At 41.7% G+C, this 16,162-nt stretch overlaps 1 protein-coding gene across 6 annotated transcripts in view; it reads left to right on the top strand.

Moving 5' to 3' along the window:
- Positions 1 to 16,162, top strand: part of ATP11B (ATPase phospholipid transporting 11B (putative)) — a 508,285-nt gene that overhangs the window by 22,539 nt on the left and 469,584 nt on the right. For all 6 annotated transcript variants that reach the window (XR_010025712.1, XR_010025711.1, XM_063131906.1 and 3 more), the window contains exons 3-8: positions 87 to 176; positions 4,595 to 4,675; positions 7,579 to 7,686; positions 8,012 to 8,140; positions 10,582 to 10,685; positions 15,875 to 15,922. Coding sequence is in view for 4 of the 6 variants with exons in the window: in XM_063131906.1 (XP_062987976.1) it covers positions 87 to 176; positions 4,595 to 4,675; positions 7,579 to 7,686; positions 8,012 to 8,140; positions 10,582 to 10,685; positions 15,875 to 15,922 (560 nt within the window). In the remaining 2 variants the exon portion in view is untranslated. The remainder of the gene's footprint in view (positions 1 to 86; positions 177 to 4,594; positions 4,676 to 7,578; positions 7,687 to 8,011; positions 8,141 to 10,581; positions 10,686 to 15,874; positions 15,923 to 16,162) is intronic.

Below are 16,162 nucleotides of genomic sequence, written 5' to 3'. Positions count from 1 at the left end.
TTGTTTAAAGTCTCGAAGAACTGTTTTGTCTTCTATAATATATCCTGTAACTGTTTATAATTGTTGGTGATTTTTTTTTCTTTCAGTATACTGTATGGAATTTTGTTCCTAAAAATTTATTCGAGCAGTTCAGAAGAGTAGCCAACTTTTATTTTCTCATTATATTTTTAGTTCAGGTAAGTTGGACAATCCAGTGTTCACATAAGCATATCTATCTGAAACATGGGGTTTGACATACAAGAATTGCTGCTGGGTGGTGGTGGTGGTTGTACCATAATGGTACAATTGTATGATAGCTTGGTTTAGCGAAACCATTCCAAATGGGAAATGAAGGCAACAAATCTTGAAACTTTGCGAAGTGGAATTATAGAATGTTTAGGCCATCAGAAACCAAATAGGAAGGGTTCCTATTCAGTGAGCTAGGTTTCTAATGTAATTTGGAGGAAATGGGGGGGAAGCTTGACCCATTTCACAAGGAGGATGTTAAGAACAGAAAACTATGTGGACCACTGCCTTGCCCTAACATTGACAACAAAATTGTCGTTCCGTGTTGGAAAAAGGTTTCCCCCAAACTCGATTGACCTGGCACATTGTCTGATTGTATATTCTCACTCAGGCCTTCAGTGTATGGAAAATAATTCAAGAAACTTGGAACTGACACACTTGTCAGGCATCAGCTTTAGAATATAAATGCATGGTGACATGAATTAACATCACTGCCAAGATAGGAAAGGGCAACCTTTTAGTTTGTTTTGGTAATCTGAGGGGGGAATTTCTCAAAGACCTGTCAATAAGTGCGGTCATCTGTAACACAAGAAGGCGCCTGAGATTTAAAGCATATTTCTCTATTCTGCTATTCATTAACCAGTCAGATGGCAGCTTGGGTTTTTCCCCATGCAACCTGCTTAGCAGTATAATCAACAGCTTAGCTTTCCTTTTGGGTTGGCTTCTGTTGGGGTAATATTTGCTGTTTTGCCGCCTAACTTGTCATAGTGCTGTGGCAGAGAATTAAAATGCTATTGATAGCGTTGTAATAGCAGAACGTTGTCCAAGACTGCTAAGTGAATTATGTTAGAAGATGCATCTCATTTACACAGTACTTAAATGATTGGAGGACTTTAGATTGCAAGATCTCTAGAAATGTATATAAAAAGAGCCCATTTTCGAAAGGAGACCTTGAAGTGTTTATTGATTGATTGATTTCATTTGTATACTGCCTAAGAGCTGAAGCTCTCTGGGCAGTTCACAAAAGTTAATCCCATAAGTACACATAAAATATAATATAAAAGGTGAAGAGCACAATATAAAACCACAATACAAAAGTACAACCAGAATAAAACTGAGCAGCAATGCAGAGATTTAAAATGGCAAAGTTAAAAGACTAGAATAGTAAACTGCTAAAATACTGGGGTGGGGGAATCACCTGGTGCTGGAAAGAACACAATGTAGGTGCCAGGCGAACCTTTCTAGGGAGCTCATTCCACAGCTGGGGTGCCACAGCAGAAAAGGTCCTCCTCCTAGAAGCCACCCACCTCACTTCCTTTGGCAGAGCCTCATGGAGAAAGACCACTGACGATGATCTTACGGTCTGAGCAGGTACATATGGGAGGAGGTGATCCTTCCGATAACCTGGCCCCAAGCTGTGTAGGCCTTTTGAGTGTTTCTCTTTGCATTCTTGAAGTCTCTCTTGATGTGACAGGAAAGGAATGGGCAAATGTTAATTCCCAATCCTCAGCTCACTTTTGGTTCCGTGCAGCTTTCCTCCAATTATAATATTGGGCCTGATCTAGCCCATGACAGAACATTTCATTGCAGGGCAGGGGTGTCTATCCCATAGCTCTTCCAAAGGTATTAGTCTTTCTACCTTGTGTAGGTGTGTCTTGCAAGAAATGCAACCTCATGACATGGTCCCCCAGCCGCAGCCTGGCTCTAACAAGATTCTTACGGCATGGCAAACAGAAAGAGCTGGGAGAGGGCTAGAATAATAGAGGGCTGCCATTGCTACCACACTGTGTTCTCTCCATGGGTATGAAACTGGGCCCTGAGAGCAGGATGTAGGTGTTCACTGTACCATATCCCTGGCTTTTGGGGTTTATTTTCTGTATATACCCCATTTGTGAACCAATGTGTGTTCAATTTCATTTTTACATTTTGTATCCACCCCAAACACAGACCAGGACTATACTGCATATCTGTGGAATTTTTAACATAAAAACAATACATTAAAACACATTTAACCGTCATTTAAATTTAAACAATGAGTGATGGAAAAAATATACGAAGGGGGAAAGAAACTAACCTCTAAGAGCACCTGGAGAACCAGGCTCTCAATAAATGTGTTTAAAGGTCCTTTCCCCTCCCTTCCAGGTAGTCATTCAACCTGTCTGTGCAGGTTGTATATAGTTATGTCATCCAGAAATAGTTGTGAGTCATGTTTGTCAGGCTTTCCTCTCAGTTTTCCTCTGTGTTATTCACAAGTTCTGTTGAAGCCTCTTCCACTCTAAAAATAGATCTTAGAAGGAAGGGATTCCTAACATCCAGCAAAAAGCTGGTTTGTAAGCAGTGCCCAAGTGTTAATATTTGAGCAGTAAGCTCAATTGAACAGTAATGTCAATATCTGCTATTTGGGCTTGTTTTCTTACTCTGTCTTATCAGTGTCCCTGTTGGACTGTCCTCGAATATCTACAGTTCCTATTTTTGAACAAATTTAGAAATGCAATTTAATTTGCAGCATTTGCTCTACTTGCAAATAAGGTTGGAATGAACATTGGTAAAATGGTAATGTTCAGTTCTTCGCCCATGAAATTGTTATTAATGTATGTATTTTTACTAATATCCCCCTCTTTCTCGAAGGAGTGTAGAGTGGGTTTATTTGCAATAAAGAAAATCCAAAACAAGGAGACAACAAATATACAATTAAAAAAACAAATGAAAACTGATTTACACATAGCCCCACAAGCCATCATGCAACATCAGTGTTTCTTGTTTGCCCTTTTCAAAGGATTTTTACTTCATTTCAACAGACCATAAACTCTGTCCTTTGTTCCAAAAGTAAAGGGCTATTGTCCAGTAATCTCTTAAAGTGAATCCTTTTGTCATGCTCTTTTTATCCATTCCTTCAGTTAGTTGTTGTTTTTACAGCAACCAGTATCCTCTTTGTTTCAATTGTAAGCCGAAGTTGTATGTCAGGGTGGCTAATGTAAAGGACCCAAATGGTCCCTTATCCAGGCACCTTACAGGACCAGGCCTGCTTTGGTTTAGCAGTACAACAAGCCTTAAAATAAATGCTGTATCCAATTCAACATAGAAAGCAACCTGGCCTAGTACCAAATAGCACATCTTAGGTCTTTTAAATCAGAAGTGGACAGCAGTTAGACCTCCAGATGTTTTGGACTTCAAATCCAAGAAGCTCCTGCCAGCATGGCAAATTCATCCAAAACATCTGGAGTTCTATTTTCTGCTTTAAATGAAAGTTCAGGGTGTAAATTAGGCAGCGGACTTTCTGTGCTTTGTCTGAAACTGTGCTGTGTTATGAGGATTGGGTTTTGGAAGATGCTAATCCTTGGAAGAAAAGAACTTGATGATTTACATAAAAGTATTTTTCCAGTTTCCTAGAAAATGTGTTAAATCCTCCTTAAGGGTAATAAGTCTCTTGGATTAATGTTAGTTTCTGAGTAACTGCTGTTCCGTTGATCCCCCGAACACATGCTGCATATCCTGCAAGATGGTAGTTTTCCTCTAGCAGTAGCAAAATGATAGGAGCAGAGCTTGTTAATATTTTCTGCTGAAGTTAGCACAGCAGTAGTAATAGGACAGATTGCGATTGCCTATTTTGCAATGTGAGCAAAATGAATCTGTTATTTAGGATTAAGGTACATAGCTAAGTATTGTGGAAGTTCAGGCCATGCTGAAATGTTGTTTTGCATGTGCCCTTCTTGAAGCAGCTCCAAGGTCTGTCTTCTCTTTGTGGGAGGGGAAATCTAGGAGTGAGTCCCTGGAGTTGCTCCCTGATGGAGTAAACGCCTCCATATCTTGTAATCAGCCCAGAGTGTAGGAGTCCTGTGTCTTGTTAAGCTATAGAGCAACTTGATAGAGCACAGCTTTCTTCTGTTCCCACTTTGGGTGGAACACAAGGAGGGACTGGGGAGTAAGGATGTTGCCTGCCAGGTCACCATGGAGTTTATATTGTATGATTGGGGGGTCTGTCAGTGAGCCTGCTGGTTTGCCATTAGCAGGTGCATCTTTTAATTTGGCGAAAGACAGGCAGGCGCTTCTTGCCACATTCTGGAGGTACTTGAAAAGCAGCATGACTGCTTTCTAGGTGCCTCCAAAACTGTTCCACATTGCTAGGCTCCTCCCTAATGTTGAGCTGCACTTTGGAGGCTTTTAGAAGGATCAAGCTTTTCCCAAAGTTCCAAATGATGTTGAGGAAGAGGGACTTCCTGCTCCTCCCCTTAGTCAGGATGGGACAGGGCTAGTGGTAGCCACAAGCCGACATTTGGAGACTCCTCTATGTGGCATGCAATTTTGATTGGAGCACCTCCAAAAATGGGCTCATGCTGACACTATCTCCATCTTTATTTTTCCCTTCTAGCTTATGATAGATACACCTACAAGTCCAGTTACGAGTGGATTGCCATTGTTTTTTGTAATAACTGTGACAGCCATAAAGCAGGTAAGGAGGCATGACTTCTTTTGGAGAAAGTTGCTTAAGACAGACCTTCACAATGGGTCTGTCAAACAGCAGGGGCACATGTGGATGGCCATTTTGAATATTCATGCTGCACCCACACCTTTTTGCTTTATCCAAACCTGGTGGAGACGGGTTGTACAAGGGTTAAGCAACCCTCTCAGAAACCATGGACTGTTTTAGGGTTATGGAAGAGTTGTTAAACCCTCGCACAACCCACCCCCGCCAGGTTTAAGCGACACAACAAGCTGCAGTTGCAGCTTGAATATTTAGGATGGGGGCCTGTGGTTCCTCTGCTCATCGTAGCTTAAATAAGCTATAACGACTGTTGTATTCATGTGAACCCTAGTTGTTATGTGCAACAGAGGTCTGCAGCTGAAAGTGGCATCCCTGTGTCAGCTTATTCCCCTCTCCCCCAGAATGTGTAGTCCACTTACCCTGGATTGTGACATCATGACACTGTATTTTTCCACAATAGTGATTTGGAGTGGAGGAGGCAAGGCAATACATAACGTCGTGTCATGATGCTGCATGGGGAAAAGGGGGAGAACATTCTATGATTCTATTCTGTCAGGGATGCTTTAGGGTGGATTCCTGCATTGAGCGGGGAGTTGGACTCGATGGCCTTATAGGCCCCTTCTAACTCTTCTATTCTATGATTAATACAGGGGTGCTGTTTTTAGCAGCAGCCCTCTGTCACATGCAATGTAGAATTCTACCCTTGAGCACATTACATTCCCAATTTCTGTGCAAATTCTCAAGGGAGGGGAGAATCTAGAGCAGAAATTGGTGAATTAGGGACAGATATGAGCTTGCAGTTCATGCTTTCTGGATTGCCAGTCAACCAGTGGTAGAATGGAAGTTACTTGCACATTATGGAATTTTGGCAAGTTCTGAGAATCGTCATTGCTTTCACATCATTTTGGACCTCCCCGAAATTTAACAGCATTCCACTGGGCTCAAACTTCCTGTAGGAAACAAGTTTTATGTTGTAAAGCAGCAGATTGGCCTGGGGACATTTTTTTTTTTTTTTTGTCTAGCTGCCATGCACTCAGTGACTCATACATAGTAAGGCCCTAAGTGGACAGTAATAGACTGACACAGAATTTTTGTGCTGTTTTTGTCAATTTGTATTATAAAGAGCTTTTTCCTGCTGTCTCACACATAATCCAGAGGAGTTTGTTCTTGTATAATAGCTTCAGAAAGAGATTTGAAGTGGCTTGTGTAGTGAGAGACGCTCCATCATATTTGAAAGTGGTATACGTGGTTGGTTTGTATTTTATTTAATGTATCTTATCCTGCCTTTTATGGAAAACCCCTCCCAAGGCTATTTAAACAATTGAATAATATATCAAACAGCAAGGACTTAAAGAACTAAACAGTCTCAGCCTCTTCATAGCTTGTGGAGCTCAGTTCTACCTTTTTATTGCCAAGTCTCTTTCTCCTACCCAGAGCCTTAGGACTTCTGTGAGCTCCAGTCCCCTCTACCCAAAAGGATAGGAACTGGCCAGCCCAGCTTGCTGCATGTTCTTCCCACTCTATCAAGCAAGATATCTCAGGCCTGTTGCCTGTTGCCTTGGTAACAGCCTGTCACACTCACGTTCAGTCAAGTTAATGGTAGCTGAGGGGAGGGCCCAGACATCTGCAGCTTCTTCCAGTCTCGCATGACCAGGTGTGCACAAAAGATTTCTCAGACCACATCCATCTACTTCAGGAAGCCTTTTAATAATACACAATCTAGTGTGAGATTCCACATGAGGTGAACTGCAACAGCTGATACATTATCCCGCTAGTGGACGCATTTCTGTCCCATTTGCAGAGGACATGGGTCATAGTGACTTAGTTTGCGTATCATGATAGACCATGGTTTAAACAATCCATGGGTGGCTGTGCACAAATGGGAGCGAGCAGGTGTGTTGCCTCCTGCACACCCACTGCTTCCACTTTTGATCAGCCACCTACGATTGGCTTGTTTGTAGGTTGCTGAGTGTGTCTTGCGAACCCAGAGCTTAGGGTTCAGGGCCAGCCTTAGGGGTGGGCGAGCTGGGTGGTTTTCCAGGGTGTCAAGCTGAAGGTGGTGGTGGGCTGAGTTCAGGCTGGTTTTTTTTATTATTTTAACTTAGTTAAAATTAGGGTCCTTGCTGTTTGATATATTATTCAAGTAGGGTAGCAGAAAGCAAGTGTTTGTCTGCAAATGAGTTAGGGTGGCAAAAAGCAAGTGCTGAAACTTCCACTTTGTCTCTTGCTTGTTGAATTCAAGTTGCACTGCAACAGCTCATAGCTGCCTATATTCTCCTCCTAAACCTATCCAAAGTTCACCCTTCCTCAATCCAGCTGTCATGAAACCATCTGGAAAGTTACGTTGCTCTTCCTAGGCTCTAGTTCAGCGGCTCTCAACCTGTGGGTCGGGACCCCTTTGGGGTTGAATGACCCTTTCACAGGGGTCGCCTAAGACCATCGGAAAACACATTTTTCCAATGGTCTTAGGAAACTGTATTGACTAAACTATGTCATGTATCATCTTTTGTATTGTTAAAGCTATTGTTATGTATTATTTTCATTAGCAAACCATCCCATGACAATGGATCGTGCAGAGAAGAACGAAAATAATTTTATGGTTGGGGGTCACCACAACATGAGGAACTGTATTAAAGGGTCGCGGCATTAGGAAGGTTGAGAACCACTGCTCTAGTTTAAAGTGGCAGGACCTTCTGTGGGTAGGCTGTGTCCAGGGGCTGCCAATTTTCATTCCTTTTCTTGGTTGCTTGATGAGGTTTGATTCGTCTCAGATTGTAGCAAATTGGTTACAGAGATGCTTGTTTTGGGGTGACGAGGTGAATTACTAGCTTTCTTTTTTCAAAACATTTCTGATGTTTGAATTTTTTCAGGGCTATGAAGATTGGTTACGACATAAAGCAGACAATGAAGTGAATGGAGCTCCAGTGTATGTTGTTCGCAGCGGTGGCCTTGTAAAAACGAGATCAAAGAACATTCGGGTATGAATTGAATGCCTATGATTGATTGATAGGGTGTGTGTGGTTTTTATAAGACTGTAGGTATAGGTTTAGCATGTTTGTGATTAGATTTGAATGTAACTATGTTATATATATTTTAAAATCAGAAAAAATAGTACTGATTTCATTAAAAAAAAATCACCCTGTTTCACAGACCATGTGTTTTGGTGGTAATTGAACTAAAGAGTCCCAATTTTACAAAGGTTTCTTGAATTAGAACACATAGCAGCATTGATTTGAATGTTTGAGTCTCACAATCATTCTGTAAATGTGTGTCTGCTTAGATATTTTTGTTTTGTTTTTTCAGGTGGGGGATATTGTCAGAGTAGCCAAAGATGAAACTTTTCCTGTTGATCTTGTTCTTCTGTCCTCTGATAGAGCAGATGGCTCTTGTTACGTTACTACTGCAAGCTTGGATGGAGAAACTAATCTTAAGGTCTGTTTCATCACCTTTTGCACATCACTAGTTTGGAATAGATTTAAGGTTTTGTCTCCTCAAAAGTACATCTCGTATATTTTGAATTCCTCTTACACTTAACCTGAGACCCTAAAAAACCTCAACACAATGCCAGAGACTCCAAGCTTGACCACCAAACAAACAAACAAAAAAAATCACTAGACTCAGAGTCAGCAACTCAAAAGAAATGGCACAGCCAAGCATTCAGCTCACAGCTTGGTGAAAGGTGTGCCACAAATTGGGCAGCTGGCTAGAGCACCACAATAAGTGTTTTACCAAGGTGTGAAGCTCTATCTGGGTATACAAGGCACGAGAGCTATCTGGAGAAACAAGGTGGTACGGAGCAAAATGGAGCAAAGAACAACTGGCCCTGGTAACATGGGCTAGGCATCAGAGTAGGAAAGGAACACTAGGAAGGATCATAAGGAACGGGATGGAGAGCCAAGCAAACCCTGGGTGATTCTTGAAGCTTTCCACCATGGGTCCATGATGAAAGAACGCCCTGAGTGCCAAAAGTCAAGAGCTTTTATAGGGTTTAAAACAAAGGATACCAAAGAATCAATGACACTGGAGCTGGACTCAGGATAGAATAGAAGAACAGGACCCCTTGAGTTTGGAGAATGAAACGGGCCAGACTGAATTAAATTGAGTTGACTGTGTCAGGATTAGGTCCGGTGTCCCTGGTGTGGATTCCGAATTGCACTTGGAGGTTGAAGAAGACCAGCTGAGACAGGAAGCAGGGAAGAAATCCTTCAAGACTCTCCAGGAGTCAAGGAGGAATCTTTCCAGGAGCTTATCAAACAGGAGGACCAGGCTCAGAGATCATCTTCCCCTGTCTCCCCCTCCCTCCGGGAACTCCACCTTTGTCGGAGGGAGAGGGAACATCAGAATTGACAGATCCCAGAGTCTGCTGCAGGGTCAAGCGGAGGCAAAGTTGAGAGGAGGAAGGAGGCGGTCTGCTAAACTAGCCACACAGCAGAGGTTACAGCTTGAAGAGCCTTCTTGAAGGAGGGGTCTGGTAAAAGCCTGTCAGACACAGTGGGAAACCATCCATTTAGTTGATAAGTAACTGCCTTGCTTTGTTAGGCTAATTAAGCTTAGAGGGTAGGTGTGAAGAAGTGTGTATTTACTGAATAAAGCTACTCTCATTGGTTTTCTGGCTGGGATGGTGATTTGATAGTTAGGAAGGGAAGTACACTTATCTGGAGTTCTTAAGCTATGCACAGTGCAGCAGGGCGACTCCTTTTAATCACTTAGGTAATAGCTCCCCTGCTGCCACCTAGCAGGCTCCTGGCAGTCTCTGATCCTCCTGCTTTTGCACCCTTTTCCAAAACAAAATGTGTACTTTAGCCAAAGTGCCAGGATGATGTCAACAGAAATATAAGACACAGACATAAAGCCATTATGAGTCAGCTTTTCTGTAACAAACAGCTGCCATAAATTTAGTGTTTCCTTTTGAGCTCTTTCTAGAAAGTTGGAGTGTGTTATGCTGCAGACCGCACAGCTCTTGGGCAGCCTGATATAATGCTGATTTACTTGGAAATAAGTCTTACTATGCTCAGTGAGATAAGTGTGCATACAGTTGCAGCCCTTATCAGATGTTCAGATCGCAGGGATCCTTCAAATCAGTGATGGCTTATTAAAAATGTGGCATTAAGGAATGTCTATGGTAACAAAATCAAGTCCGGTCAATATGTGCTTTCTGCATATTCACTGGAGTAATTTGGTGAGATTCCTTTAAAGCAGCCCATCCCATTGAACTCTGAAATTGCAGAGTTTGGTGCATGCATGAGTGCTGGGCATGCAAAATAAAACCCCATAGCCATATTAGGTCCCAGATAGCCAATTTAAAGAGAACTGCCACCCCAGTGTGTGCAGTATTGGCAAACTTGGGATACGAGGCCCAGGTACAAGTTGCAGTCTTGTGGTCAAGCTGCATTTGGAAGTGTCAGTGACTGGACATGACACCAGCCACATGAAAGCCTAATCTTCTGAACATGCTGAGTGAGTGAATGCAGACTACTGTTTACCAAGTTGTGATGTGCATATAGCCACTTGATAAGCTGGTATTCTGTATTGACCTGCCAAATGGTGCAAAACTGTAGAGGGGTTTTCTCCCCACCTGTCAGGACAATATACTGTAGATGACTGGTTTAACAAAATAGTGTTGTGCGCATTTTGGCAAGCTACTACTTGACAAATCATGGTTATGTTCCTTCAGTGTTGCTTTTAGAGCTGGAAACAGCCTGGAAATTTTTAAATGCAATCTGGAAGCTTACTTGGAAGAGCTTCCTTAAGGGTATCTTAATCAGAAAGCTGTGATTTATATGCAGAGGATGTAAGCCTGTGCCTTTAGGTTCTGTCCAATATATTAGAAAAAAAATGCTCATCATTGTGTGGTTTTTTTTGTTCTCTTTCAGACACATGTTGCGTGCCCAGAAACCGCAGTATTGCAATCAGTTGCCAATCTGGACAAACTTGTAGCTGTTATAGAATGCCAGCAACCAGAAGCAGATCTCTACAGGTATCATTTTGATTATTGTCTTTTAAAAGATCATTTGGAAAGTAGACATTCATAGCTATGTTAAAGGTTAGATAATTTCAGATTAAAACTGCTCCAGAAATAGTTACAAGGCACTGTATGTAAACACATGTGCTGCTAAAGCTGGAAGTCCTGAGCAGAGAACGCTGCATTGAGACAGTGTATATATATGTATTATTTATTTATTTAGAATATTTATATACGGCTCCCCATTGAAAAATTTCGGAGCGGTGTACAAGGTAAAATGAAAATAAAAACAGAATAAAACAGTTAAAACAAAAAATTTTAAAAAAGCAAAAACAGAAATCCAAGGCTGCATGTTAAAGAATATAGCACTTGCTGGTCTGAATCATTATTTTTTAAAATGATAAATGTGCTGACTATCCATGACAAGGACCAGATTGGAATACTTAATTTGTATCTCAATACATTTTAGCATTGAACTGCACAGTTAGTCCAGCAGATTGGTGCAATATTTGGCCAGATCGTGCCACTGATGATAAAAGCATGAGACTTGGGGCAAATGTAGGACTTAAGTTGTAGGGCCATCGCAGATTTCCCCCCTAACACCAATGGTGGACATTTTTCAAACTGGCCTCCTACGAAACAGTTTCAATCTCCCCTATTATATGTTTGATGCTCTGTGGGTCAAAATGAATGTGATTTTGCTTGAATTTGGTGTGTAAATACTTGTGCATACATCCACCATATACACTCATACACACATGCACAATGAAGCAAATCCAGTGGAACTGTCCAACAACTCATGGTGAGGATCGATGTATAGTAATGTTTAGTGGGCTCCATATTGAGATGGATCCCACTTATATGATAAGGTTTCACTTAAAGAGTGCCATTGTAAAATCTATGAAGAATTCATGAAAGGGAAATTTGTCACAAAAGCGTCCAAATTGCCTTCTCTGCTATTGCCATTGACGAGGCCCACAAGCAGAATAATACACCTGTAAAAGGTGATGGTGGGGCTGTCAGCCTAACAGAAAACCCAGCATCTCTGCATGGATAGATGGTGTCTGGTCCCAAGATAGCCTGCTTAACTGAAGAATTTGAGAATTCATGTAATATAAGATGGGACACAGATGAGCGTCACCATGAGGCCAAAAAGCACTCACAGATGGCATTTGCAAAATCTGTTAAGTCTCTTACTCAAGCTATAGAAGATACAGGAAATCCATTTAGTGAAAACAGCTGTGATCTTATTGTACTTGACAGCAGAAACATTGTAGATCCAGGAGTGGCAGAAACACGACTCAAGTTTGAGGAACTTGGAGTTGACCAATATGAAACATATGCCAGTGAAAGGCTTGTCAACCGATACAAACCTATCACAGATCCTATCAAACGGAACAATTTCCGTATTTTCAGACGTCCTTCAGTCAGAGAAAAGTCAAGTAAACAGCTGCAGCTGCGGTCCCTAAGGAATGACTGCTCCCTCTTCTCTAGATGTTACATTGCATCCGAGATATGCAATGGTGATCTAGATGACTTCTTTTGCCATGAGAATCAAGGCTATCCCCCAGCACTGTCAAAGATGGGGAGTCTGAGAACAGGAACAAAGTCTGGTTTGTTGCAATGTTGGAATGAGCTCACACCTGTGAAAGAAAATTTCTCCAATCCTATAGTGCGGGTGACCATTCTTGATGGTGCTGCCACCGTCAACTTGCTTCGACCAGGGCATGCAAAAACATTCTAGGATTATGCCACCGATGTTTTCCTTCCCCATTTCAAATCATAGCTTTAGCATGTGACAAGATTAGACATCCTCTGTGATGTGTATAGGCATGAAAGCTTGAAGAGTGACACACGCAGCAAAGGGAGAAAGGTTTTCGGAAACGTGTTGAGCCATCACGTCCAGTCCCAAAAATCTGGCAAGCGTTTCTCTGCATTGACAACGATAAGACTGAGTTGTTCTCCTTCTTGGCAATGATGCTAGCAGACATTGACACTAACAAACAGGTGATTACTACAAACAATACCAATGTGCTTTGTGTAAATTGTCAGGATGTCTTGGGAGTGGCCCCGTGCTCACACGAAGAGCCAGACACTCAAATCCTACTCTACTTACGTGATGCTGTGCAGCAAGGGTATAATAAAGCCCTACTATGCACTGTTGACACTGACATTGTAGTTCTGGCCATAACATCGGCACAGCGCCTGCATAACATCAGCATAGCACCTGCATAACATCAGCACAGTGCCTGCACAATAATGAACTAAGGGTGGCGTTTGGAATTGGGAAGAACTTCTGTTTCCTTGCTGCTCAAGAGTTAGCAAGAGCTCTGGGTCCTGAGCAACATATCGCCTTGCCAATGTTCCATGCAATTACTGCGTGTGATACTGTGTCCTTTTATGAAGGCAGGGGCAAAAGGACTTCATGGGACAGCTGGAATGCATATGGAGATGTTACCTTAGTAGTCTGTACCTTGGCTGATAGGCCAAGACAGCAGGCAGTAGAAGAGTGGCTGAAGCCACTGGAGAGATTTGTAGTTTTGCTATATGACCGTACCAGCAGCAAAGAGCATGTTAATGGTGCAAGGAAACAGCTATTCATGCAGAAAGGTAGAGCAATTGATGGTCTACCTCCTACACAGGATGCACTCATTCGGGATATCAAAAGGGCTGTCTACCAGGCTGGTCACTGCTGGGCCCAAATGGTGATTGCAAAAGCCACAGCTTCTCTCACCGAGTGATTGGGGGTGGAAGAAGAAGGATGGGGGTGGATGGGAAATATGCTGGACAACCCCACCAGAGGCTACACAACCTTGTAGAGAACTTATATACGATGTGGCTGCAAGAAAGGACATTGCAGGTGTCACAAGGCTGCTCTACAGGGTACTGTTCTTTGTGTTTGCGGTGCACTTTGTAGTGACTAATAAGAATTTAGGGGGCGGCTGGTCCAAAAGTATTTGACTTTAAAAAATTTTTAGTGTGGTAAGCCTGGTACTGACAACGTTGTGTTTACATAAAATAAACAGCAATCATTCTGTTCTTACTTTAGTTATTTTTTTTCCAGTGCCTAGCTTTAAAAACACAACATAGGTCTATATTCTTTTACAGAACCTGAAGGGGTATTTATTTATTTATTTATTTATTTATTACTACATTTATATACCTCTCCATAGCTGAAGCTCTCTTTTGAACACTTATAATTCAAATAAATCCAGGCTCATAAACCCTAAAATATTCATGATTCTCCAAAAATTGAGGAATTGTAATGGCGAATGGTGGCCATATTTCAAAATGGATGCCAATTTTGTTACAGAGCAAATCTGAGATGGTGTCATGTTTAGTCCTGCTCCCCCCTGAGTTGGAAGAAGGTGTTTCAGGTGATCAGTCAGACTCAGACTCTGAAGTAGAGGAGTCAGTGCCAGAAACCAGCCAGCCTGTACCATTGGGGGAGAAAACTCTCACAGGCTCTTCACCAGCTGGGAATGAACCCTCTCCAGAGCTTATCTCGTCAAGGGCAAATAATACACAGTCAGTGGGAAGCCAACATTCTTCTTAGAGAGAGAGAGAGCACGGGTGGGTGGGTGTTAGTCAGTCCTAGAGTACACTGCAGACTAAAACGGGTGGAGCTAAAAGAAGGCGAGAGAAAGTCTGCCTGGCTAATGTCTCTCTGAAATTTTGGTGAAAAACTTTCCATTATTCTTGAAAGGGCAATTGTCTTGCTTAGTTTGCATAGTTTTGCCTAGAGGAAAGTTCGTAGAGATTAGACTCTCTTCAGGTGGGAAGAGATGTTTATTGCTTGAATAAAGCTTTGTGGATTACTTAGCAGGCCTCGTTATTGTCTCCCAAGAAGGCAGGAATTTTGAGAAACATGACAGATGGCCCTATAGCCAAAAATATTCAACATGGTATGATCTACAAGTATGCCGAATTTCAGGCTTTTATAATCAAAGTCACAATTGTTTTACCTATCTGCTGGAATAATTTGTAGAATAGGAACAGCTTCCCCTTAGTTTTCAATATTTGGGGGGGGGGGGGAATTTGCGTATCTTGCAATTCATTGGTTTTTGCATTGCCCTGTGCTTGGACAGCTCTCTACAGGGGCCCTTCTTAATACCGGATTTCTTTGTCAAAGCATAGATTGAATGTTTATGTGACGGTCATCTAAAAACACCATGCATCCAGAACATAATTTAGCATACTTCTGGAAAAAGCTTCAAAATAGATATTTTTATGATGTTCTCTATTTGTGGTGCAGTCCTTGGGAAAACTGCTTCACCATATTTAACCTGGTTTAACAAAAGATTACTGCAAATTTAATGAGAAGCCTGAAGTGGTTGTGTGAACTAATCCTCAGTCTTGTGGAAGGACCCAAGGTGTGCTTTTTGGACACCGTGCCGACAACTGCCATTCCAATTGGTATTGCAGCTGTAGAGACAACTGCATGTTGAACCATTTCACAAGACAGAATTCCATGGGGTTGTCACTATGTGATGATTGGTCATAGCTGATGTGAGGAATTTGCTACAAGAGTAACATGGGTAGTATTATAGGGCAAGCCCAGGAAGAGCCTTTTCAAATATTAGACCTTCACTCCTTTCCTACATCTTTCTCCCTGACTGTGGGAAGATTATATCTGGGCGCATTCATTCATTTTTCCCCCACAGCAAGGAGTCAGGGATATTGCACATGAATCTTGGCTAGCCTGAGGATCTGTCCCCAGGGAAAATAGCCAGACAGAGCCCAGAAATGCTATTAGAAAAATAGCAAACCTAACTGTTTGTTTACATCTAAAAATTGACATGTTACCCAATATTGGGAGTATTGTGTTTAAATGGAATAAAGGTTTGCCTTGTATTTGAACCTCTTAGGGAATTATATTTAACGTACGTGGCTTTCACTTGTATTAATTAGAGAAGCACATTTCCCTTATATGCATCTTGTCATAACATTGATTTTTGCAGGGTTCATCTTAAATTCCCTTTCTAACAAATTCTCTTGCAAAATGAATTATTGCCTTTGAGAATTTCTTTAATATGTTTTGATGAAATCATTAACTTATGTAATGGGGAAGGATTAATGACAGATCAAAAGATGAGCTCTTCCATCTGTTAATATCATTCCTAAGTTATAACTTGGAAAGCTGGAGAAAAAAAAACTCTATTTCCAGAATCTGTATTCTTCTGACTCATGAATCTCTTTCACAGATTTGTTGGCCGAATAACGATAACTCAACAAATTGAGGAAATAGTACGGTAAGCCAAATGTTTTTAACTTTAAGGTAACATGGCTTGTTTTGAATTTTAAACAACAATACTTACAGAAGACCTGTGGAGCATGTGACCTACCAAGCTGGAATGGCAAGCCATCAGAGGTTCAATAAATGGGAACCGTTCAGAGCTTGGTAATGAAGTACACACTCGGCATGCAGAAGGTCCCAAATTCAGTACCTAGCATCACTAGTTCAATAGAATCCACTAGCAATGCTGTGAAAA

This window comes from Elgaria multicarinata, chromosome 8 (assembly GCF_023053635.1).
Source record: "Elgaria multicarinata webbii isolate HBS135686 ecotype San Diego chromosome 8, rElgMul1.1.pri, whole genome shotgun sequence".
NCBI lineage: Eukaryota > Metazoa > Chordata > Lepidosauria > Squamata > Anguidae > Elgaria > Elgaria multicarinata.
Note: the sequence above shows the minus strand (reverse complement) of the source record. Positions and strands in the feature narration are given on the sequence as shown.